A 26,207-nucleotide genomic window follows, 5' to 3' on the forward strand; every position below is an offset into this window, starting at 1 on the left:
TTACTTCTTGATACTGTGCTGTCCTGATCTCTCACTGATCGTATCAACAGTACACTGCATGAGTTTAGTAAACTCTTGACAATTGTCGTCTCGTTGCTTACTTTTTATTGTATTTTGTAATGTAGATGAGGGTAGCAGTGAGTGATGATGTGAAAGACAGGAAAGAAGAGCAAAGGAAGGAGATTGCTCCAAAAATGAGAGTTTCCTATCTTCGGATAGGTGGACACACGCCCTTATTTGCTAATTTTTGTGGTTGTTTATGTGCTGTTCTAGTTTTTATTTATTTCTGTTATGAAACCTTTATTTTTCAAGTTTTTACACTCTGTGTGGCTACAAATGATATTCTGGATGCTTAAAACAGAGCACAAGAAATTCTGGTGTTTTATATTAAGTTACCTCTATCTCTTCTATTGCTAGAAGGAGAACATGCGGTGTTATAATAATACTAATAATAATTGTTTCACGGCGCAATGAAATCAGGCGCTGGTCAAGTTGCTACTGGATATTTTAGGTCATTTATCTCTAGCCTGACAAAATGTTTGCTTTCTTTTAACATAGTTGAAAATGCTAACAGTATTGTCAATACCTTTTGCACTTTCTTCCAACAGGTTTACTTGTATGAGTACACTGAAGAATGTGAGGCGTCAAAGAGCCCTCGACATGTGAGACCTTTTGCGATCATCAAAGTCAAGCAAAAGAAGGTGGACAATGTACAGATTGATGCTGTTCCCAGGCCACTTTCAGCTCCGCAGATAGGTGTATCGACCAATTTGTCAAAAGCATATAGTTCTGTTTCTGAGAAGCCAACAGAGACGAATGTCCCTCCTTCTCTTTCTTCTACTGTTACAAAGACTCCGTTCACATCGTCATCTTTTCCTGATACACCGGCAAACACAAGAAATGAGGAGGGTTCTTTATTTTGGCCCAGGGCAGGGTCAGGGTGTTTGGAACAGTCTAAGCCTCTTCATCCCTTGATGAGCTGTCAGCCCGCCGTTCATGGTTCTTTGCAGTCAGCACCAAGAGAGCCATTTTGGAGTTGTAGTAACAGCAGGGACCCTAGACTAGCTCCGATAAATGCTCCAGCCCCTACTGCAGGTGCCCAAAGACTGGATCCACGACTCCAGCGACGCCAGTCTTCTTGTCCTGACGGGAGTGGACCATCACAACCCTCTCAGTCAACGGCCTCAAAAGGGGAGGGTGGGAAATCTGAAGGGAAAAGAAAGGTTTCTTTAACAGAGTACAAGATGCTGAAAAGGTCGGAGTCAGAGACAAGTAAAGAACAAAACCTGAGAGAAGCAACCAGAGATACAACTCATCAGGCAGCCGCTTCCCAAGTCTCCTCTCAAGGACATGTGCGGCCACTGTTTCAATCGTCTCTGTCTGCTCCAGGTTATGTCAACTTTCCTCTCACCAACTCCTCCGCTAATAATTATCAAAACTTTTCACCATCTGCTCAAAACCAAAGTCCTCAGCCACAAGCTTTTCCCCCCAGCAGATTGGCCTCAAACTCTGGACTTAATTGTGATTCTGTTAATCCAAGCACTTACATCAATATGCCAACTTATCCACCACCTGTAATGACAACAGGACCACCTCATCAAGGAATCGCCCCTGCTGGTCCAACCACAGTGGGTGACATGGCACAGCCCCCTGGGCAAGGCGTGTTCACCAACAGTGCTGGTGGCTCACCCAAAACCATGGCGCGCAAGCAAAAGTCTTCCTCTCAATTGTTGCCTTTGCCAGTTATCAATGAGGATGGATCAGTGACTAATGTATTTCGGGGTATCGTACGAGGAACTGTCAGAGAGGTGAGACTTCCAGCAGACGTGACCAAGAAACAGCCTAGTGCTGACAAAACGAAACCCACTGCGAACAAGGTTCAGACTAAAGCACTGGAAGGGAAAGTGTCAAAGAACATTCAGGCTTCTAATCCAGTCCAGTCTGACTCCCATGTAGCTCCTTCCCTAGCAGACGTCACCAATAAGACATCCAGTGTTGGTAAAACAAATGTTATCGAGCAAAAGGCTGACAGTAAAGGACACCATGAGAATACTCTTACTAAAAGGGATGGCACTTGTGCTAAAATGTTCACAGATTTTATTGTTGCCACCTCCGGTGATAGTCTTGTGACCAAGCCCCTTGAAGGTGTCAGTGATAGTAAAACAAAGTCTTCAAAGAAGAAGGTGGACAGGGCCAGTGCCAGTGGGTTGGGTTCATGTAGTAAAGCTGTTGATGGGGAGAGTAATGCAAACGGTGAAGGTAAATTTCAAACCTTTGTGAGAGCTCAGACGAAAACAACAGCTGCGCCAGACGCTCTGATGGCTGTAGAATCTGTAGGGATTGTAACACGTGAATCTTCTTTGGAGAATGTTACACGTTCATCATCACACCAGCGGTTGTCAGAGAAAATCTGTGAAAAGAAAGAAACCTGTGATGAAACTGGTAATGCTCTTTTAGATCGGAGAATTGCGAGTTGTGATGCCTCTTCCTCCCTGAATGATTTTGCCGCTACAATAAAACAAAATCGTTCAATCATGTCCAGTGTGCTAAAAGATGTGCAGGAACTTATTTCTCGACGAGCTAAAGAGGTGGTCAGCGAACTTGAAGAAGTTAATAACACATCCCCTGCCCCCAGTACTACTGATGAGGAAGATGAAGAAAATAGTCCATTTAGATCATTATTCGGGGATGCTGAAAGTCGTGCAGACAAAGCAACCCACTCTGAACTGGGGCATGAAGTCGATGCGAGTGGTACAGTTGTTGACAAGTTTTGGGATTCTGTTGCTGCCAAGCCACAGTGGCACGGCACCGCTGGGGATTTGGACTCGCTCCCTGTTCCGTCTAAACCTAAAGTAGTGGCTCCACCCCTCAGGCTAATCCCTGCTCTGCTAGAAGAAGGCCAGGAGACTGCGGAAAACGAAGATGATTCTGTTTGCGTTCGTTCGAGTGAAGCTACAGGAAAAGTCCAAAGAGACATTTGTGGTCGAGAGACTTCACTGTCGGTTACTGATATCAGTCATTCTATCATGGAGAAAAATGTGGGAGAATCAAATGCTGAAGTTCAAGTAGACAGAGATATTCAAGTGTGTGCTCAAAGCACTTTAAATGTTGACAAGACTGTTTCAGAAGCAGAATGTTCCAAGTCCCAGTCAGATTCAGTTCTGGTTGCCAGCTCAGGAGCCCATCCTTCTGGTCTCGACACTCACCAACCGGCCATGTGGGAAGTTGACCCAGTTCTCTCCAGACTAAAGAATCTGAAGCCCAGATGTGAGAAGCCTCTCCCAGCCTCAAAGTCCCTGTCAGAGCTAGGCATACGTCACTACCTCCTGGCTCTGAGTGACATGAGGTTCCAGCCTGAGGTTACCGTTGTGGATTACAGACAGGTGAGGGCTTATGGAATGTCGCTGTAAATTGCTGCTGCTTCTTCTTCTTCTTGTTTTTTTGTTCTTTTTCCTCCTCCTCCTCCTCCTCTTCCTCCTCCTTTTTCCTCCTCCTCCTCCTCCTTCTTCATCTTCTCCTTCTTCTTCTTTGTCTTTTTCTTCTTCTTCATCATCTTCTTTTTCTTCTACTTCTTCTTCTTCTGATTGGTAGGTCAATTATTAACCTTATTCTCAGAATTCAAAAAATTTTCCTTTTCTAGCTTTTTACCCATCTTTGAGCAGTATGTGGGTACTTATTCAGATCTGTACATAAGTCGCTTTTTGTGTTAAGAACTTTGATCCTAAAAAAGATTGAAAAGGTTAGGATATGTAGAGTATAACAAAGAATTTCTCAAAATGATTTAAGGTAGTTGAAAATTTAGAATGCACATTTGAAAAAAAAACAACAACTCGTCTTTGATAATTGAAATTTATTAAAATCTTTCTGAAGACAGTGGTTTTTCTCAGCCCTTTTCTGGAATTGCTCAATTTTAAATTTATGAATCTGGTATAAATCAGCTGGTTTGATTGGGATCATTTCATGTCTTGTGAAAATAATTGATGACGGTTTACACGGTCAGAACCTTTGAGTCAAATCTGTGGATCCTTGGAGAGGAACAGGAATCCAGAGAGATGAGGAAAATTCTTGCATTTTATGACCTTGACAAGTTTTCTTCATGCTCTCTCCAAGAAATGTGCCTTGATTGAATACACCAGCTTTGATGACCTTTTTAAATATAGACTCCTGTCTTCCCCCCCTGCAGCTTACAATCTCTGAGGGTAATGTGCTTCTTCCTTAACTTGTCATAATAAGATATAAATAAAACAGTTACAGTATTTGTGCATGTTGAGAAGAGTGCACGTTTTTGTATTTTTCATTATTCTCATAAGATGTAACTAAACCAAAAGTTGTGAGTTGTACATGTTTTTGTATTATTCATTATTTCAATATGATGTAAAAGTTGTGAGTTTTAACAAAAATTTATTCTGTTCCCAGGCTGTACAAGATGACTTTCACCTGTCGGAGTGTGACATCTGTGATAAGCAGCTGGATAGCGCTGTCCTAGATTCGGAAGGTGTAACTGATGACTCCTCTGGTTGTTCTGCAGCAGACAGCTTCAAAGAGTCATCCACCATCTCTAAAGACGTAGCACCACATCACCGTCCTCTGGATCATCCTCGTCATCGAGGGTTTAGTGGCCCTATTTTGGATTCACCAGATCCTTGTCTCCCCAGCGACCCAGCACCGTCCTACCAGCCTGGAATAGTGGCTGTTGATGGGGGCTCTGCGAGTTTGTCCTATCAGACAACTGTACCTCATGTTGGAGGTCAGTCTGGTACAAGTATTTCTAGAGTCAAGCCTGTGGATATAATCAGACGAGTTCCTTCCAGGAAAACTGTCACCATTGTCGATACGAGCCCTAAAGGCAGGTTGGAGAAGTGTCTGACAACAGTTGTGGGCAAAATGAAGGAAATCAAAAGTGTATATGAACTGTCCCGAGCCAGTGTTGAGTTTTCTGTTAATCGCAGAGATTCAGGAGAAAGCTATACCAGGGAGAGTAGTAAGCCAGCCTTGAATGAAAGCTCAAAGTTCAGTGAAGGTACTACGGAAATGACTGAGCCTTTTGTTGAGGAATTTGACCCAAAGATTTATCCTTCTTATGATAATGAAAATGGAGACATGTATTCTTCAGCTGGAGGATCAAGGAAAAAAAAGGGTCTCGCTTCACAAAAGAGGTCTTCTTTATCTTTGAGGCAGAAGATCCCATCCAAAGGAGACAAAGTCTGCCAAGATTTAGATACTGACAAAACTGTTGACAGGAGTGAGGGACAGACCAGTGTTGTTCTCAAACCCTTTAGTCCACAAATATCTACGTTACCTGAATCAGAAGGAAAACACTTAAAAGCCCAAGAGAAAATACATGACAAGGATGTTGAAACAAAAACACTTGTGGCTTCGAGGAGGAAGAAGGACAACAGCCTCCTTTCGCTGGTTAATAGAAAGAAAGTATGCAGTGATGCCTCAAAGTTTTACACAAACAGAAGCAAATCTCCCGCCAGAGTGGAGAACAAACTCTTAAGTAGTCCTGTAAAGAAGGCTCTGAAGGGTAAAGTATGTCGTCAAGGACATAAAACACATGGATCTGAGCTGCAAAAGGGCAATTCTCCACTTAAGGTGTCATCTTTAGTCAAAAAGTTTTCCGCATCCCAGGTCAAAACTTGCAGTAGGAGAATACTGAGTGCCCCACTGTTAAACAACTCTGCTCGTTTATCGTCCGAACATAAATCCAAAACTGATTCTAGCTCTCAAATCCAGAGTGCGAAGTCATCAAAATTGGACAAACCAGTTGTTGCTCAAACTAGTTCAGCTCAAAGAGATTTTTGTAAAACAAGTTTGGTACGGAAAGAGTTGATGAGGAGAAGTGTCTATAAGAAGAGAGCTGTTGTCAAATCTAATGTTGCTGAGAAATCAAAAGGAGCAGCATTGCCTGCTGCTATTGACATCAGTAGAAAATCTGCCGTACCACTGGGCCGGCCTAAAGTAAAAAGTATCAGTCAAAGTGTGTTGCTCGAGTTAAAGAAGAAGAAAATGCTGAACGAGCAAACGTCTGTATTATCCGAGAGAGTTGAAAACATAGTGGGCGCCGGCACAAATAGTGACAAAACTAACTCTGTTTCTGAAACACGATTTGCACATTTGCAAGAGAATTGCGAGTCTGAAATGAGATCTCCAAATCTTTCTGTGCCTGTCAGTGGAGATTCTCACAAAGAAGCACCAGCTTCTGTCTCAAGATGTGCGATTTCATCCGCTGAAAGTTCGAAAATCAATAGAAATGTCACAGATATATTGGAAATTGAGAAAAATATCCATAATCCTTTGGAAATTGATAAATCCAAAATTAACAGAAGTTCTAGTGGTTTTTCAGAAGTCAGCAAAAATGTCAGCAATACGTCAGAAATCAATAAAGACACACAAGGTGGTGACCCAACTCTTGAAATTGGGAACTGGTTCAAACCTGACGAAGTCCCAGTGGGCCCACAGAAAAAGAATGACAAGTCAGCCGTTGCAAAAGGCATTTCTGTGTTGGAGCCTCTGGCTAAGACAGCGGTTGAGTCCTATACTGGTCAGAAGGCTGCACAACAGACAGAGATACACGCCACAATATCTACGATGTCTCTGAAACCTGTCTTGGGTAAACCTCAACTTGCTATGATGCCCCGTTCTCTTGCTCTGACCAAGAAAAGTAATCCTCTAAAGCTACAGAGAAATCCAGAGATCTCCTCAGGGGAACCATCCACTATAGATGATCCTCAGCCTCTCATATCTCTCAGACTGACTGCAGAATCTCAGAAACATCCGGATGAGTCCAAAAGAAGATCTGAAGACTCTGGGAATGATGTACTGCCACCCAGTAAATGGAGACCATTATGCGCCACAGGTCAGGATGGTGAAAAGAATGATGACAATCAGCCTCAGTCGTCCATACTGGGTCAGCATCAAAACTTGCTCGGCAGCAAAGCATTATTGATTAGGAAAAGGGGTCCACTTCTTCCGACCCCCACATCTGAGCAGGCCCGAACCACCACAACCTCCACACACCTCCAGACACAGTCATCAAGGGAACATATTGTTGCTGACAAACCCAAAAAGGATGAAAGTGTTTTTGCTTCTTCCAGGTGGGTGGCTCCTGCTTTGTCCCATGGTGCTCGCTCAGACCTAGAGTCAACAGGTGCTCAGGAGATTGTCAGTAACTCCAGCCAACTATCATTGTGTGATTCTGTAACAGATAACGGACCACCTGATTCATCAACAAAGGTTCCCCAAAGGAAATCGCAGGATGAGAAAGTATTGTTTGTGAGAAACAAGGTTCCATTGCTACCACACTCGGAGTCATGTCAAAATCCTGCTTTCCAAACTGCACCATTCTACCAGGAACAGTCTTCTGTTGAAAACATCGGTAGCTCAGGTAAAACGTTTAGTGATTCCACAAATGAAAACCTTCATCGACTGGATGGCGAGATCTGGTTACATCCAGATCACAACCCTCGGTCCACTTTCGAGGATAGTTATCAGGATTTTGAGCTGCCCTTTGGAGATGTGGACTATCGACGTGGGCCCGCAATGCAACAAAGTCAGTTGGGTAGAGATGACTCCCGTCAGTTTCGGAATCCTGATTTCCAAGCCCCGGTGCTAGAAAAGATTCAGTCTGAATTCCTGCCCGATGAATTAAATCGAAACGGTAAATCCAAGCATTTTTGCCCAAAGGATGGAAGTCTTTATACTTCTTCAAGGTGGGGAGGTCCTGCCATGCCCCGTGATACTCCTACTACAGTAACCCCTGAAGATGAGATGTATTTTACAAATCCAGAACACAATCCTCAGGATGAAGATTTGAGACTAGAGATGCAAAGTTCTTTCAGAAATCAAGGAACCGTTGTTAGAAATGTGTGGCAAACTTGGATGTTGCAAACTCACAAAAACCATGAAAGCCTTTCTGGCAGTGCTGAAACCGTGGTGTCTTTCCCTGAAAAAGACCTTTTAAACAGTAAGGATCAGACTGCCAAGAGTCTATCGTGTAGTCACCCTGAATCTGCAAAAGCTGGAGAAGGCTCCGAGAGGCTACCTGCCCAGACCTCTGATTCTTCGCTGAAGGAAGCTGAGGAGCACCCATCTATTCTCTCTCCTTCCAAAGTGATCCTTGATGTGAGTGGTACAGACAGTGCTGTGCACCATCAGCAGAAGTGCATTGACATACTCAATGCATTGAAAGCGGGGGAAGGTCAGACTCCACAGAGAGCAAAAGATGACTTCGCTTACAGCAGCGATGAGGAGGACAAACCCAGCGGCCCTGGGCCTTTTTCTGTACCTGAATGTCAAACAGATGTTGTCTCGAAACAGAAGGCTCTTCAGTATTCATTAGCTAGTACAAATATGACATTTGAATCCATTTCAAATGCAATACAAAAAGCATCTGCCACCCCTAAGCTTAGAGCTGCTGATAACCCACATGTCCTCAGTGCTGTAAAAGGCGCTCTTCAAACACTGAAGGAGTTGAATGTTATTGACTCATCTATTCCTGGGTTAGTAAAATCTTCACCCACGGCAGTGTCGGGCCACAGCAATCAGGGTCAGGGCCCATCTAGTGTTGTTGCTCCTGATTTCGAAAGCTCAGAAAAACCATTGCCAACGACAACAGATTTGAATTTTGATCATCTCGATAAATTATTGAAATACGTGAAGGAAAATGACATTTTGAAAAGAGTGAGGGAGGTGTCAAAAGAAGAGTCAGAGCAAAAGGAGTGCACAGAGAAAAATGCTGCTGCTTTGAGGAATATCAGTGAGGCTTCAACGCAAGATTCGAAGCGAGAGAAATTTGCTGAGCTTGGTTCCCATTATGACAAAGCACGTTCTTCCGTAGACCCTAGTGGAGAGTTTACTGGTGTGTGCCTTGCTCAATCTGAGTGTCGAGATCTGGGAGAGAGATCATTGACCCCACAGAAAAGCCTTACGATATCCAAGGAGAATCTGGGCTCAAGAAAATCATCCCTCCTTGAACAAAACTCACCTTTTGAGATTTTGAAACCATTGTTTTTTTCTTCAGAGACAAATATCAGAGATGATGAACTGAAGGCGTCTGAAGAAAAGCCTCAAGAGGACACAGAGACACCAAAGTATAAGACAGGCAAAGGTCCTATTTTAAAAGACAATGAGGAGAAAGGGAAGTCTCATTCTAGGCAGGCATTGTCCAAAGATCTATTTCCCAGTGAAGGGACAGTTTGTTCTGAGGAGACTGTGGTCAGAAAAGCTTCAGAGTCCAAAATTGACAGAAATACTCGTGTCAGTGCTAACCGTGTGCCTCACAAAGACAACAACACTCATCTGACAGGGAGAGACGATGACAGTGAAGACTGCACAACCAGGTTGGGTTCCCAGAGTAATAGATCCTTATCACGACACTCTCGATCGCAGACCCCTTGCTTTGACGAAAGCTCTAACCTTTCGCGGATTTCGTCCACTAGTGCAAAAATTCAACCATCTACACGATCAAAATCTCCCGTGGATGAAAGACGTTCCCCTTCAAGGTGCATTTCGCATAGGAATCCAAGTCCTTCTGAAAGGTCCAAATCTCCAGGTAGTAAAAGAAGGTTTCATTCAAAGTCTACGGATGATAACATTTCGCCTTCAAGATCCAAATTTCTTGAAAGCGAAGGACGCTTTCCTGTTAGGTCTCTGTCACACAGGGATGGAAGACGCTCTCCTGTGAGGTCTATATCACACAGGGATGATGAAAGACGCTCTCCTGCAAGGACCAGGTCTCCTTGGGTTGCTGCAAGAAGGTCACCACATAGAAGAAGCTGGGATAGCTACTCTAGATCACCGTCTCCCTACAGGCCACGATATTCCAGGTCCAAGTCTCCTCCACTAAGGGGAAAATCTTCTCTGTCACCCGCGAGGAGAAGGAATCGGAGGTCGTCATCCCGTGGCCGTGTGAGGTCACGATCGCGATCACCTACACGCAGAACACGTCATCGAATTTCCAGATCAAGATCTCGTTCAAGCACTCGCAGAGTTGGTTATTCAAATTCTAGACGTAGGTCTCGATCGCTCACTCGCAGAACTCGTTATACGTATTCCAGATCTAGGTCAAGGTCTCCCCCTTACCGCGAGAGAGTTCGCTCGAAATCGCCCTTTAATGCTCAATCAGGGCAAATGCGGTCGTCGACCTCATTCAACAGGACAGCCAGAGTCGACAGTGCTCGTAGATCTCCCCTCTCCATGTTCGGATCTCCCTTGTTAAGTTCGAAAGGCTCTCAGTCGCTCATGTCACGTGAACAGGCTGGGAAGGATGACAAAAATCGGGACAGTGACCCTTATTTTTGGTTCACAGACACAATTTCTTCAGAGAAACGTCACGGTTATGTGCAAAGAGATTCGAAAGCAAACAGTTATGAGGACCCTGTGTTCAGAGTAGATGAGCCATTCAAGGGCAGGAGACCAAGTTCGTTATCCAGGTCAAGGTCAGGATCGCAGGAAAAGGATTGCTTTCCCACCAGGCAAAATATCTCTGTTAGTGTCAGAAATACAGTTGTTCCCGGAGGTTCTAATTTGCCTCTGGAACCTGAGCAAGGAAAACTTTTCATGGGTGATGGAAGAGCAGGAACTTCTGCCTACAGGGATGAGAAAGATGATAGCAAAGTGAAAAGATCCTCCAAAGGTGGAGATCAGGACAGTCAAAACTCTAGAATCTTTATCAAAGGACAGAAAAAATGCTCTTTTGATGATAGAGACAGAGAAGATAAAAGAACAGCAACAGTCCATGACAAACATGGCAGCATGTCAAAAAGGCCCTTCAAAGATAAAAAAAAGGATGGTGGAGACACGAGAATTGTGGTCAGAGCTGATGATATGGGCAATGACAGAACAATGCTCACGATAAAACGTTCTGTTTCGAAAGGCGAAGCAAACAATAGAACACAATGCAGTTCCTTATCTCAAACAGATAGTAACATTCACCACACTGTTCGTGAAACGGATAAAAGGACAAGTGACACAGACAAAGCGGAGCATATGTCACTGCCAACTAAACGAATGTTCAATTCAAACGCTGAGCCGAAAATTGCATTTTTAAGTGTTTCAAAGGACGCTGAAAGGAATGCCATGGGAGAAGAACAAAAGGAAGAGAAAGGACTTAGTGCTAGTGAAGACACTGAGAACGAGGCTGTGACGGAGATCTTGACCAGTGCCCCCATTGATGTACTCTCTCACGCCAGACTAAAGATTCTTAATGAGATCAAGCTTCTCAGCAGCCTAGATGAAGACGCGATTGCCTTGCTAGAAGCAGAGATCGTGCCCTCGGGAAATAGTGACGAGACAAAGGATCAGGCTGAAGATGCCGAAGGCAGCGCTGAGAAAGATTTGGTTGCTGATGAGAGAATAGGAGAGGAAGACTCTGGTTTGCCAGAAGAGAAGAATGCTGCTGGAGATCATTGTGAAGACAAAGTGAAAGAAAAAAATGTATCCCTGGAAACTGCAAAGAAAGAGGAGGATTGTGATAAAGATGACAACGAGAGAAATAAAAGGAAAGTTGAAAGAAAGGATTTTTCAGGGGAGGTTATTGATAGAAGTCATGAAAATGCCTATGAGAGGAAAGGTGGTCCAAAAGGAAAAGAAGAAATTTTGGTGATATCTGACAGTGATGATGACCATCCATTGTACTGGGATGAGAAGAAGAAATCTCGATTTTACAAGAGGAAGTATTGCTCATCAGTAGAAGCAGAGTCTTTAGAAGAAGGAGAAGTAGTGGAGGAAGTCACCAGCACAATAGGTAAGAAGCGAAAGCTTGTTGACAGAGTTGTTGAGGTTTGCACAGTTGAAGAGAAGGAGGGAGAGAATACCCCTTCTCTAGAGCGTAAGGAAGAGGAACAAAAGGGCAAGATAACAGAAATAAAAAGTTCACAAAAGAGCAGCCAACATGGTCTCAGAAAAAATGTTCTGAATCGACTGCAAAGTTTGAAGGACTCTAGCCTACTGCACTCTCCTCATGACCTGTCATCTGTGAGTGACGGGGAGATTAGTTCAGAGCGAGAGATGGCTGTAAGTCCCCCATCTGCTCCTTGCTATGGGAAATGGTCACCTATCAGTGACACAGAAGATCCTGACTCCTCTTCAAAAAGCACTGAAACCAATCAGCCGAACGACAGGAGAAAGAACTTTGTGTTACCAAATGAAGAGAAGATAATAATTGGTATAAAGAATTCTCCAGAGGATTCTCTGAAAGGAGCAGATGACAGTGGGGTGGACACTCGGGTCATCAGAATGGACTATAGTTCTGAAAATGACTGCATCTTTGTTGGAGAAGAAAGATTTCAGGATTCAATTACTTTTAGGAACAGAAAGAGAACAAACTGTGATGTGCACTCTCTTGACGTCTACAATTTAACAACCGAAGAAGAAGACAACCAAACTTGTACGGAAGAAGTTCAAATCCGAAAAAGAGCAGAAGAAAAGTTAGACAGTAGGGGAAAGAAAATGGACTTTGCAACTTCACCAGTCTTTGAGAGCGAACGTGATAAAGGGGCCGCTGAAAGGTCTCTCAAAACAAGCAGAGGGGCCAAAACTATAAATGAGAAACGAGAATCTTTGAGAAAATTACCAAGAGATAGAGAAGAAACAAAACCATACAGTGAAAGAGGTAGAGACACTAGGAGGGATGCTGACGAGATAGCTAGGCGTTACCGGAATAGATCCCCTGTTCACAGGACAGCTGATCCATTTTCTAGTAGCGAGAACAGGGGTTTGGCAGAGAGAAGTTACTTGTCATCAAGAAGTAGGAAAGGAGATTCCTATGAGAGGGAACATCGAGACAGATCCCTTTTTCATAGGACAGAGCTTACTGAAAGAGCTAAACACTTGGAGAGAAGCTCTAGAAGTGGGTGCAGTAGGAGACACAAGGATCCTCACTCCCCTTCAAGAACTCACGGGCACTACCCCAAAAGTTGTGAAAGTTACCAGAGCTCACGGTCAAGCAGACACCCAAGGCCCAGTTCACCCTCAACCTCCGGTAGTCGGGATAGCCGCGGCTCTTCGCCTCATAGACATAATCCGGCTAGTTCTCCATCAGTCAGGACTGGCTTGCAGGACTCTTTTTGGAGACAAAAGAGTTCTAATTCACCTTCTGGTAAAGATAAAGATTCAAATCATACTAATTCAGGAGAAAGCGAGAAGACTGGTAGTCAAAATGACCAGAGGTTGAAGAGTCTGACTGCCTTCAATTCTGTCTCTGAAACAGAGAGGCAGGAGAGGCGTCAACTTGAAGGAGCTGGGGAATATTCCAAAGGTGCCTCTTCATCTGCAAAAATTTACAACGATGTCCAAGGCCAGAGCAGTCGTGATGAAGCCCCTGGAGAGGATGTCACCAGAGCCACCGATCACAAGCAGAAAGTTCAGGGAGTGTCTGAATCTTCACCAAGCACCAAGAAAACAGGTCAAATGTGGTCACAGCTGTTGACTTCAATTCCGAAAAGAGTGCAAAGTCACACCAACCGTGGTGAAAGCTCGGTGGATAGTATCACTAATGCCTCTCATTTTATTTGGCCGTCATGCGGCCGGTTGCAGAGCTCCTTTCCTTCAGCCTCAGGACCACCGGTCCATGACAGAGAAAGCCCTTCGAAAGCTCATTACCTTGACTTTGACGATGCTGACCTGTTGGAAACTGGGAATTCAGGCACCGGAAAAGTAAGCATGTTTGAAAAAGTGTTGAAAGAGCATAGACGGGACCGGAAACAGACCATGAAAACTGAGGATGTAACTGTCCACAATTTTTTGGTGTCGCTGTTGGGTGTGAATTGTGAAATCTTCTCCCACCTCCTGGGCTGGCCCCTGGACACCGAGCTGGGCAGCCGTGCCGTCTCCGCCAGCACCATGAACCAGCTGGTGGCTCTGACAACAGAATGTGCCTTTACTGCTCTCAAACTTGACCTGAGTTTCATCGACCCAAGCTTCGGCCTAGACGATGTCTGCTTTGGGAACCCGGCCAAGTTGAAAATGCTGAGGGAATTCTCAGACCGACAAATTGTGACTGAAGTACAGATTCTTGAGCACTGTCAAGAAAATTTTGATATTGAGGTGGGTGTAAATGAGGGTCGACGTTCCCGTGAATTCAAACTAGAGTCCCTGCAGCTTGTTGTGACAGCCCTTAATGATTTGCGCAGATATTCTGACTTTGGTGAGCCACATTGTCGCGTGCCTGGGGCTCTACTGCTGAAATCAGAACGGCGGTCGTGGTTCTCAGTTGGCAACTGCTTCCTCATCATGCTCTTGCCGATGTCCCAAGAACTTTTCAGTCGCCTCCTCAGTTTGAAGCATTCCATAGAGAAGCTTGGGCCTGAGAATACCTCTGGTGAGACTGAAGAGATGAGGACCAAGCTAATCTCTGAGGTAAGATTATTAGGAGACTACGTTGACGGTTATTTACTGTATCAAAGGACCTTCTTTTTCTTGATTTTTAGTGAAATGACTAACCTTTTGTATTTTTTGCGATTCTTTACTACAGATGTACTTTGTCTCATGTTTTAAAACAATTATAGAAATTGATTCCTTTTATGTTCTGTAATTATTATTTTTTAGAACTTTTTGCTCTCTATTTGATTGTATTTTTAATTTTTAAGAGTATAATTCTAGTGGCTAAACTAAAATGTGATGATAATGAATGATGAAAGTAATAAAAAAAAACTAAAAGTCATGTTTGACATAGTTTTCTGCTGACTGATGTATCTGTCTATGAGATGTATAAACACCTCCAGTACCCGAGAGTTCGAGGTGCTCAGCAGGGTGTGATCTGTACACTTTCTATAGCAAACTCAGTCTGTGGTTGCTGGGGATACTCCTGTGTGCTCTTCTCCCACCTCTTTTTGTTACTATTACTTTTGTCCAAAAGTATTACCTAAGATCTGAAACATTTCTGTTATTTTGTTGACCAACCATAAATTTCGTGGGTTGTTGGAGGGCACCACTGGTAGGTCCTACTTCTTTTCTTTCCCTTTATTTTTGTCTGTAAGTCTTGCTTTTTCCCTGCACTATGGGACCATAATTGTGTCAATATGCTTCTTTGCTCCAAATAAATTTCCATTCACTAGAGCAGCTACATTCTGTGGGTGGTTGGCGGGTGCTCTGGTGTGGTTTGCTCCTTCTTTCCTATCGAACATCTGTTGTCCTTATCTCTCCTCCTCCTTTTTTGTGTATGTTAGTAGTTACTCTCTTGTAACACATCTATTCTTCGGCACTTATATGACCTTATTGTGTTGCAAGTGCCCTAAAATTTTTAACAAAAAACAAAAAAAAAAGCCACATTCTAGTTTTTTATTTCCATTTTGAAAACATTTTTTTATTGTATGCTAGTTGGTTAGTTCAGTTTTCCCAAGGAATAACCATTCAGTAGCTGGTGGATGCAGGGCGCCTCTGACTGGTAGGCCCTTCTTTTTTACGTTCCCGTCTGTTGTACTGGTCAGTAAATAGAGTTGCTCTTTTCCCGAGCACCAAATAACCATTATTGTGTGGATGTGCTTCTCTTTACTCAGACTCACACACTCATAACTGTGGCTGATCTACAACAGGGAACTGCTACTTTTTCTTTCCTAATCCTTACTATTGTCATTTTCCTCTACTTCTTTTGTATGTTTGTCACTCCCTTGTGACCTGCTATTTTGGGGTGCCTTGATGATAGTCGAAGCAGACCTTGTGCTGTTGAAGCTAGAGAGGTGAGCAGTCTAAGTCTGATTCCCTGTAAAGACTTCTCTGTTGACACCCACCCCTTGGCACTCATATGACCTTATGCAGTTGCGAGTGTCGTAAAACCCTCTACTATAAAAAAAATAAAATATTACTCAGACTCAATTCTGGATCGGTAACAACATTACTCAATGGGTGGTTGGCGGGTGCTCTGATGTGGTTTGCTCCTTCTTTCGTATCAAACATCTGTCGTCCTTATCTCTCCTCCTTCCTTTGTTGTGTTTGTTACTCCCTTGTAACACCTCTAATCTTCTGAACTTATGTGACTTTATTATTGTGTTGCAAGTGCCGTAAAACTTTTACTAAAACAAACAAAACAACATTACTCAGCTCAAACTGTCCTCTCATCACCACGTGTACTGAAAAAGTTTTTGTGATTTTTTTTTGTCAGCGAGCTAGACTCTTGAAGACCAATACTGGTAGTCAGAATGTTGGAAGAGAAAGGAAGCTGAGGGATGAGCTGGCCTGCTTCAGGGAGTGCAGGAGGTATCTACGCCATGTCATCGGGAACGCAGCCGTAGAGAACATGACCGTGTTCAACACTTACTTGGACCGGATTGCTTGGCATATACAGCTCATGCAAATGGATTTATGATGTTACAGGTGATACTGATACTGTGTGAGCGTTGCTTGAATCTTGTCTTTAATCATCCCCCCCCCCCCTTTTCTTGCTGTTGTAGGGGTTTTTTTTGGGGGGAGGTGGGTTTTTTGGGGGGAGGGGATGGGTTGTTTTGTTTTTTTAATATTTTTTTATGGGGGGGGAGGGGGGGGGTTACTGCTGAGGTTTAATGCACCACAAAACAATGTATTTGGTAAGGAGGAGGAGAACTAGGTTCATGATGAGGAAACCAGGGAGAGAGGAAATGTTTTCAAGGAAGGGTGAGAAGATTTGGCAAGGACCGTTGTTTGATTCCTCAAATTTAGCTTTGTGGACATGTATGTAAACAATAACACTACGTGAGTTTTAAATTAAATTAGTTGAATTATTTACATATATGTATATATTGTATATATATACAGTTGAAATTGTCCAAGATGGCCACCTATTGGTGAGGAGAAAAGAGTTTGTGTCAGACAGGTGGATGTCATTATAAATATAGAAAAAAAAAACGCAAGTGGAGAAGTGGGAAGTGGCTGTTTGTACAGGTGATTGTCTTAAACAGGTGGTTCCAAATGTTATAATTTTTTAAATCACTATTTTTTTTTTTTAATGTCTTTAACTTTAGACCCTTTGAGATAAGGAAGGAGACTCATCAATGATCAAATGTAACGTGCAGTCTCTCTATAAAGACGTCGTCGGGACCTGAAAAAAATGTCTTTATAGAGAGTTGTCGTTATAGAGAGGCAACCAAAAATATTACTAATGATATAATATAAGGAAAAAGTGGGGACCTGGGCACCATGTCGCTTTATAAAGAATGTCGTTATATCAAAGGTCGTTATAGTTATAGAGAGGCTGCACTGTATATGAAGGCAATCGCGGCAAAGGACCAGAATTATAGAGTTTGATAAAAACACCGGATGAGTATCCTGTCTGCAAAAACAATTTACTAAGTTGTAAGTGTACCCAAAAGGGTATAAGCAGCAGATAAGGAAGAAAAATAATTTAAAAAATCAACCCCCCAAAAAACAAACAAAACAAGTAAGACGTAGCACCTGAATTTGAACTAAGAGCTGCACATTAAATCAGTAATAGTTGTTTAGTGCCATGGAATGTGTTTATAGAATCCGAAAAGCAGTGGGGACCCACATTGATGCCATTTATGTGTACATATAATATTATAAAAGTAGGAAATTTTTTTAAACCTTTGTTAATGTTAGCTTATTGACCTCTGACATGAGCCTTAATCATCAAATTACTGGAGACTTAAATCATCAGCCTTCTTGGGTTGTTGGAGGGTGCAACTGGTATGTTCCTCTTCTTTTACAATTCTTATGTCCATCTTTCTCGCTTTTTCTCAGTCTGTTATTGTGTCGATGGGTTTCTCTTTATTCACTCACTTTCAACATCAGCCTTCGTTACCCCAAAGCAGTATGAGCCACTACTAAGATCTCCTTCGATGTCTCTTTCTTTGGTCTTTCTCTTCATTTCTGCCCCTGTCAGTCTAAACACTTAAACCAATGTTTCTACAAACTTTTCTCAATGGGCAGAACAAGTAATAGTATCGGCAGAATAGTGAGAACTTGTCAGAAATTCAGAGGCCAAAATGCTTTCTGCCTTCACTCATGCTACTTTACACATTGATTTTACAAGCTTTTTATTGTTTTTGAAATCATGTTATTATAGTATGGCAAGCACTTAGTGACTTACCTACCTCATAATTACAAAGTTCTATCTGACAATGACTTTTTTGGGCGTTTTGAGTTACTAAGACCATGAGATCACAAACCAAATGCTCTGTCTGCTCTACCAAAATTGCAAGATTATTCAGAGGCGGGCGTTATCAAGATATTCAGAGAATTGCATTCGAAAAAGCTTGAACATAATGTGAAGCTCAAAATCTTTGACGTCAAATTTCTCAAAACTAAGCACTAAGCTGATAGAACTTCGTAATTCTGAGGTACCGACTTACGTCTCAAAAATGGTTTTCATCGATTGGGCTTACACATTATAATATTGTGCTCAAATAGACCGACTAATGAGACAAATCTGGAAGGTTTTCATTCTTATATGATATGCTGATATAATTTCTGTTTGTTGTTCTCTCTTTCGGATAGCACATGTTTATCATATTATTTTCTTTTTTGTCTTTTTCAACAAGTTGTGAATTATATGTTGGAGGTTAGGAATACTAAGAAACATTGGCAAAAGATGTTTGATAAGATTCCGTCACTGTTAATGTTAATTTTTAAACATTTGTTCTTCAATAAGCGTCTATAATTCTGTTTTTACTGAGCATTTAGACCAAAGACCGGCATCCGTCCAAATCCTTCTGTCACAAGGACAGACCAAATTTTCGTTTTCGGACCAAAGTCCAAAGCCTCGTGTACTACCCCTGAGCAGGGAAGTTCACGGGAGTCTGTCCAGTTGGCCTTATGGCAACAAAAAAATTAGTGAGGGAAGTTCAGTCAGGCTATTTTTCTCCGACCCATTTTTTGTTGAAATGGTAGACTCTGATACCATATCTATACTCCTGGTCAAATTTTGATGGGAAATCGTACCAAATATGATTGAATTTGACTTAAATCATCAATTCGCGACCAAAAAAAAAACTAGGTTTGTAACTTCGGTTTGACGCAAGCAAATAAGGCATTCCGATGAATGAACATGAGGTGTGGAATAAATTTGATGACCCTAATCTGCTACATTCTATTAAACGGATGCTTGGATGCGGATCTTTGAGCTGAATGACTGAATGCCCTTTTTGGCCCTCTTTTACTGAAGACACAGGCACATAATATGTATTGTTGTCAGCTCTGTTGGTTGTTACTTATCACATCAAGGATTTTAACGCATGGACATATCTTCTTTTTTTTTTTTTTTTAAAGTAAGCAATAATATTCATTTGACTGGAAAAATGGTAATGTGTAAGTTTTTATATTATAAAATGCATATTGTTTGTCATGTCACCTTCTTTTTTATCCAACATATGGTATTTTGCTCAGTTGATGATGTAATTAGTTGTTACATGTCGATATTTCTTAAAGAATTCTTTGCATATATATTTCTGCTTAAATCTTATTAATACTTGTATGTTCCATTTTTCTATTCAAGAATTGTGAGTGAACAAGCCTCAGCAGACACATTGTGATATAGGAAGGCAAAATAATCAAAGTTGTCACTTGTGTTCATTCCTTCATTTCGACTGCTCAGTGTAAGTTATAAGACTGCCGTAAACCATTTAAAAAAATAACAAATGACTGAGTCTTACACCGAGCAGTCGACTTGTATTTGTCATATAATGCGTTTAGAATTGTAAGAATCACTGGTTCTTCCCTGGTTGTGTAGACAATCGGGGATTTTGTCTTTTTTTTTTTACCTGGACATATTTTACAATTCAGTATCCGGTAAGAAATATGCCTTTATAATGATAAAGTGGATACTACAAAGTAATTCATTTAACTGTTTTCCTGTGCGTTGTAAATTTTTTCAGCATGAGGCTTGAATAAGGCAATAAGCCCTACACTGAGTAGAGCCACTAGCTTCTCTTCTAGCCAGTGTCAATCTTTCTCTTATACTTGTCAAACGTAGAATTCCTCCACTAAGATTGATTGAGGCGGAGTATCAGTCTCAACCTGTCCCATGTAATAGACCCATCATATCTCTTTCCCTGCTGTAAATGATCGTTATTGTGTCAATGTACTTTTAAAAATTTCAAACGAAACAAACAAACCAGAAAGCGGGGTCTCTTGCCGTCCATCCCTTCTTCACCCTATGGAAACCTCTGAAGAAGCATTCCTTTTTTTTTTTTTTTACTTTTTAACTTCCTCTTTGTTTGTTTGTGTTGTTTTTTTTTAGAAAAAGAAGCTCATCGACACAATAATGGTCATTAACTTTCATTTAGTGATGGGGAAAAAGTGAGTAAAACAGGCAGACCTAACAGAGGAGAAAGAAAGAAGTAGGACCTACCAGTGGCGCCCTCCAACCACCCGCTTTCTACTTTGTAGACTCTCAAATGATACAAATCTTGCTATAGAGGGAATGCACTTTAGTACCATTTTTTTGTCCAGCCTTTCTTGCCTTGCCCAACATCTGTTTTGTTACAGCCACAACCAAGCTCTCAATGGAATGAACAAATCAGTGGAGTATTTGTGTTCACTTTTTTTCTCCTTTACACAATCGTTGCTCCATAGTATTAATGTAATGTAATGATAACGGTGTACTTTTTATGCTTTATTCCCCCCCCCCCCCACAATGCCAAATCCTGAAATGTACATGTACCCCAAACTTAAGACTTTTTAAAATAAAGAGCTTTGATTGAAATGGTGCCAGTTATCTGTGTCTGTTACCAAGACCAACAGATTGCCATGTATTAATACTGATTCATTCATGTTCTAATTTCCATGATATTGAAAGAGTATTGTGTTCAAAATTTGTATACTGATAATTTATGTATGCAAAAATGTTAATGAAAATCATTAAATAAAGCTGTAGCCTGCTACATTTCGTGTTAACATTCATATAAAGATATTTTTCTAAACCTGTCATTTTTATTCTACTGGCAATGGTTGGTCCTGCATCTTTCCTGTTACAGTACAGCAACCTTAAGGATCCAATTTTTCAATCAAATTATTGTACCCCCTATTAGTTGCGTATTTTCAGAAATGTGAGCACATTTTTTCCACGCTTCTTTTATTTACTTTCTGAAAGGAATTGTGGGCTGCCTCATAGTGAATGAGCTCTTTTACCTCCTACGCAGATCACCTGTAAAAATATTGTTCATCTGTGGAGTAGGTTCTTCCTTTGTGTCTTTAAAAGGATCCTTTCAAATGGGGTTGGTAGAACTGAAGGGGGCCTGTTAAGTTATTACCCTTTGTTTTGTTTTCTGCCATGGAAATGGTCTGTATCTATCTCATAGAGTCATAGACCCTTTACTTACCTGGCAAAAAACAAAACAAAATAGATTTAATCGAGACCTCTCTGCGAAGCTATTTTTAAATTGCTTTTTCACTGAATATTTTGCTGGGTAATGTTTGAGTACTACAATTCTCATCCTCAACCCAACAGACATCCAAAGTCTTAGAATTACAGAAATGGTAACATGTGATGCATGAGGCCCATTACTAGATCAACTACTACATGCACTGATGGAGTAAAATCAATAAAATTAACACTGGTAAAAACTGACCATTTTATTGAAACAGAAAGTGTGTGTAGTATAGCTAGTTCACAAACTGCAGCAAATATTGTTCTTCAGAGATCAAAGTCAGTATCTCAAATACCGGTACTGTGCATTATCAGTGTCTTCGAAGACAAAATATTGCAATTGTTACTTTTGATACCATGAGTTCACTAACTAGAAGACTCATAAGGATACATTCTCTTTACCACAATATTGCCTATCGGTATTTAGTGTGCTCATTCACACTTCTAAAGGAAACATACTCAAATCTAGATCCAAACCTTCCTCTTTGAGCAAAATAGCCTAAAATAGAGAAATAGAAACTTAAATGAATACAGGAGAGTCTGCTTAAACTGAAATCTGATGGACCACTGGTTTTTCTTCGGTTTTGCCGTGTTTTCAGTTTACAGGCATTGCTCAAATACCAAAGGAAAACATTGGGGATTCTATTTTCTTTTTGGTTTACCACTGTTTTCAGATTAACTGTGTTCAGCTTAAGCAGACTCAACTATATTTCCAAATTTGTAAAAAAAAAAAAAAAAAATAATCAGACTTGTAAAAGCAGTGCCACACCAGCCAAGACCCATTTGGAGGGGTCGGCCTTAGTCTTGAGTCGGAAGGTCCACACAAAGGTCGGCCCTCGCGACTTGGTCTTGTAGACCGGACACTCGTACACCACACGCTGATCCATCCGATCCACGGGGATAGCCTTCAGGAAGATCACGGGCATGCGGGGGGTCAGCTCTTTCAAAATGGACTCTCCGATGAAGCCGGTCTGATGATCCCAACGAGCCCCTTCCATGTAGAGGCCGTAAACGTAGGCCCCCTCTCTCGGGGGCGCCGTCATCTCTTCCTTGTTCTTTTTGGTCACGTCGCACTGTAAGCACATACGGTCCAGAGGCCATTCGTTCTGGGGATTACACATTTATAATTGGTCGCTTTTAACCACAAGGGGGCTATCCCTAAAAATGCTGTTTTGAGAAAATCAAAGGTAAAGTGTTTGCCCCTTGTTCAGTTTCTGTAAAAGACAAGGAGAGTTTTCTCTGTAAAACCAAACAAGTATACACATCCATGAAACCAAACTTCTCCTAGAGGTAGGGCAATGCCCACTTTTGGTGTCGGTCAAGATTTCTGGAAACCCTTGAAATCTGGGTTGGCCCGCTTGTCCTTAAAAGCGACCAATTTGGAAAAGGATTTGTTACTTTGTCAAGCAGAGTAAAATCCTGATGACATTAAAACGTCACAACACCAGGGAATTTCTTTGTCTTTAGGTTAGGGGGCTCAATACTTGCGGGACAACATTTTTAACTGAAGACAAACTGAAACAACTTTTGTTACAGGCAGTATGTATGAGACAAAAGATTCATGTTCAACTGTTGACACACTCGATTACGTAAGCCGCTGCCATGGAAACGATGGCCATCTTGAAAATTTGATAGAAACTTTTTTCTTCACCATTTCTATAGTTTGTAAAATTCAGTAACTTTCAAAATGTCATAAATAGGTGCTTGCAGCTGGCTATTTTGATTTTTGATTCTATTACTTAGAAAGTATTCAAAATTGTTCTCAAAGTTGGGGATATGGAATTTGATCTTTAAAAAATATTTTTGGCATGAAAAAAAATATTGTAAAAAGAATTCTAAAGCAAAATGTGAAAAACTAACCAGCCCACTACAAGTACAAACGATATTCTCTAACTACATGCCAAATTTCAGGTCTATTTGTTGGAAAATATTAAAAAACTTGTGGAGAAAAAAACCCAGCATATGTAAGCAAAAAGTGGTGAAAAAATGTGTTTTGAGAAAAACAAGGTTAAACATTAAAAATGTTAGTACACAACGTAGAACCCCAAAAAATTGAATTCTGATTAAAATTAATCACTCGGTGACTAGCGTCAATAATCTAGACTGAATGGAATGAGGGATTGGAAAATACCAAAAGTAAAAAGTGCTCAGAGAAAGTGAAAATCAGTCCCCGACCTGTGACCCCCGCCTTAAAGGACGTTGCAATGCATTGAATAATAAAGAGATGGGAAAAACCCCTGAGGATCTGAAATCTTTTCGTGGTACAGTGGAATCCTGTTATAACGAGAGGGAGGGGACCAAAGCAAAATGTCCGTTATAGCAGGATTCTCGCTATAAGGGATCCAGTAATAAATTCAAGGGAAACTGTAAAGTAGGCCTAATCTATGAGTTTGGTGTTCTGTTTATTTCCTTTTGCTATCTCCCCTGATGATGATTTTGTTTCAACATGACCTCTGGGTCTTACTTGATCAAAAATCGAATCGGGTTTCTTTCTCTAGCGCTAGATCTAGTGATGTGGACTGACAGCTCGGCGTTGGCGATCAGAAAGAAAGGGCTCTTGGTTAACTCGCCCGTTGTGTTTTCCCCCACCCCACCCCACTCTGTGATGCATTCTGTCTGCTTGCGCACGTCATACATTCGCTCCATCCATCACATTGCTGTGACCCCTCCATCCCGCATCGGAGAAGTGAGAGGCATGGTAGGCCTTGATAATCTAAGCTAGGCTTACGCTGGCCTGTCATGCGATGCGTTCTGCTTGTCTGCGCATGCCACAACCTCCCTACTCAGTCGCTCCGGCCTTCATTGTTGACGCACATGGGCTCTCTCATTCTTTGTTTCACAAGATCACCAACAAGTTTCTCAAATGGCGAGGTTTTGCAAAGTATAATTGGCCTATGCACTGTGCACAGCAGCAGCAATATTCCGCTATAACCAACACGCAAGTGTGTCTGATAGCGCTATAGCAGTATTTTATTTACAAAGGTAAAGAGGAGAAAAAAACGGGGTTTTAGAATAGTGTCTTTATAACAGACTTCTCGTTTTTTCCGGACTCGTTATAAGTGGACTCCACTGTACTGGTAACAGAAATTTTATTTTAACAGTTTCTTTCCTAATAAAAAATCTATCATTCTTATATCTTTCCTTTTTTGTGTCTATTACTCTCTTGTAAGACCTCTGACCTTCAGCACTAATATGACCATATGTAGTCAAATTTGAAGTTGGAGGGGGAATTCCCAAGGATACAGCTGTACAAAAAGAAAAGGAAGAAATTTTCTAACTTCCCCGTAGTCACAAAAAAACCCAGCAAAAAATGTACAAAATACACAGGCCTACTCGAGAAAGGTCACATCAGTTAGTTTCAGGATGAACAAGAAAAAGTGGAAATCGGGGAGCTGTATAGTTTTAAATTATTTATTATTTTTCTTATTACCGTACTCAAAACCCTCCAAGCCCCCATACTTTTTCAAAATCTTTGTTTCTTTTGACATTTCATATTTGAGGTGGTTGTTTTGTTTTTTTAGTAAGAGTTTTAGTTTTACAGCATTTGCAACACAATAAGGAGAAAGGTGACAAGAGAGTAAAAAGAGGAGAGATAAGAAAGACAGACGTTTGATAGGAAAGAAGGAGCAAACAACAAAAGAGCACCCACCAACACAATTTGAGGTGCTTAGGAAAAACAAGAATTAACTTGAACATTCGTAAAGGAGGGAGCAGTCCTGTGAGGGTAGTTGTAGTTACCTTTTTTTTTTCCTGGTGAATGTTTTACAGTGCTCGCAACAGCATAAGGTCCTATGAGCGCGTGGGACACATTAAACATTTTCAGTTGGTAGGAAATTTTGAATTTTGCACATAGGGCGGCCAAAGCCTACTCTTTTCGATTGGAGACCACCAAGGATCTTTAACATGCGCAACTTGCACATGGGCCCTCCGAGATTTTTTGCCCTTGCCCGAGAAGGCTAGAGGTAGATCTTTCCTTCCATAAGATTGGGGGTGTGGCTGAAAGACAGCAGTAAGAAAGAACCAAGGAGTAGCGGTAGAAAGGCGGCAGAAAGAGTCTGGAGCCCAAAGGAGGGGGGGGGGAGTGAGGGGGTGGGGGCAGAAAGTGGAGATGGAAGCAGACGACAGAACATTGTTAGAGAGCACAAAAGGGTGTGAAAGGAGAACATTTTAGAGAAGAAAATTTTCCCGTCGCTATCCGGATTCGAACCCGGGACTTATTGAATGAGAGGCGAACACCTTAACCTCTACTCTAGACCACGAGCCCCCCCCCCCCCCCCCTTGTAGTTACCTTCCTGGACATCTGCTGCATGATGGCAGTGAGGAAGCTCTGTGGGTTGAAGAATCCCCCGAGCCAGACACAGGTGGGCAAGTTGAAGTCTGTGATCCACGAGTCCAGCTCTTTTGCTCTTGCCAGCATGTCTGCATACCTGGTGAGGGGAAATGGTGTGTTTAGTTTGAGTAAGTTTTATGGCACTTGCAACACAATCAGGACATAATATTCAGTTAATGTTGAAAAGGTGTTATGTTCAAGAGAGTAACATGCAAAGAAAAGAAGGAGGAGAGAAAAGGACGATAATAGTCTAGATCTCTGATTGACAGGTAAGAAGAAGCAAGCTACAACAGGGCGACCACCAACCACCCAAGGAAAAAGGGGTGGTCGAGCTTTGAAGAATAGTTGATGGTAAGGAAACTCGACTTCATCCACATTTCGCCATAAACTGATTAGGACAATAGTATTAGCTTCTAAAAGAAGCAGAGGGGGGCAAACCACATCTGAACTTCCTCCAGGCAAACTTCTTCCAATTCCAAGAGATAAAAAAGGGTGCGATACCATTAAAATATATGTGAAGACTAAGACTGAGAGCATAATCAAGATCTAGTATTTTGCAGAACTTTATGGATCATTAGAAAC

General features: G+C 41.7%; 2 protein-coding genes across 2 annotated transcripts in view; one reads left to right on the forward strand and one right to left on the reverse strand.

Annotated features, from left to right (window-relative positions):
- LOC101846779 overlaps positions 1-16,392 on the forward strand; it is a 66,718-nt gene extending 50,326 nt beyond the window's left edge. The window contains exons 7-9 of the mRNA XM_005089216.3: positions 609-3,383; positions 4,417-14,358; positions 16,100-16,392. Coding sequence (XP_005089273.2) covers positions 609-3,383; positions 4,417-14,358; positions 16,100-16,303 — 12,921 coding nt within the window. The 3' untranslated portion in view covers positions 16,304-16,392. The remainder of the gene's footprint in view (positions 1-608; positions 3,384-4,416; positions 14,359-16,099) is intronic.
- Positions 16,393-21,482: 5,090 nt separating this feature from the next.
- The window catches only part of LOC101847003 (dynein beta chain, ciliary), a gene marked incomplete in the record, with an annotated part of 92,355 nt that continues 87,630 nt past the window's right edge, over positions 21,483-26,207 (reverse strand). Inside the window, 2 exon segments of the mRNA XM_005089217.3 lie at positions 21,483-22,401; positions 25,584-25,722. Coding sequence (XP_005089274.2) covers positions 22,039-22,401; positions 25,584-25,722 — 502 coding nt within the window.

The sequence above is a fragment of the Aplysia californica genome, unplaced genomic scaffold, assembly GCF_000002075.1.
Source record: "Aplysia californica isolate F4 #8 unplaced genomic scaffold, AplCal3.0 scaffold00004, whole genome shotgun sequence".
Classification (NCBI taxonomy): Eukaryota; Metazoa; Mollusca; class Gastropoda; order Aplysiida; family Aplysiidae; genus Aplysia; species Aplysia californica.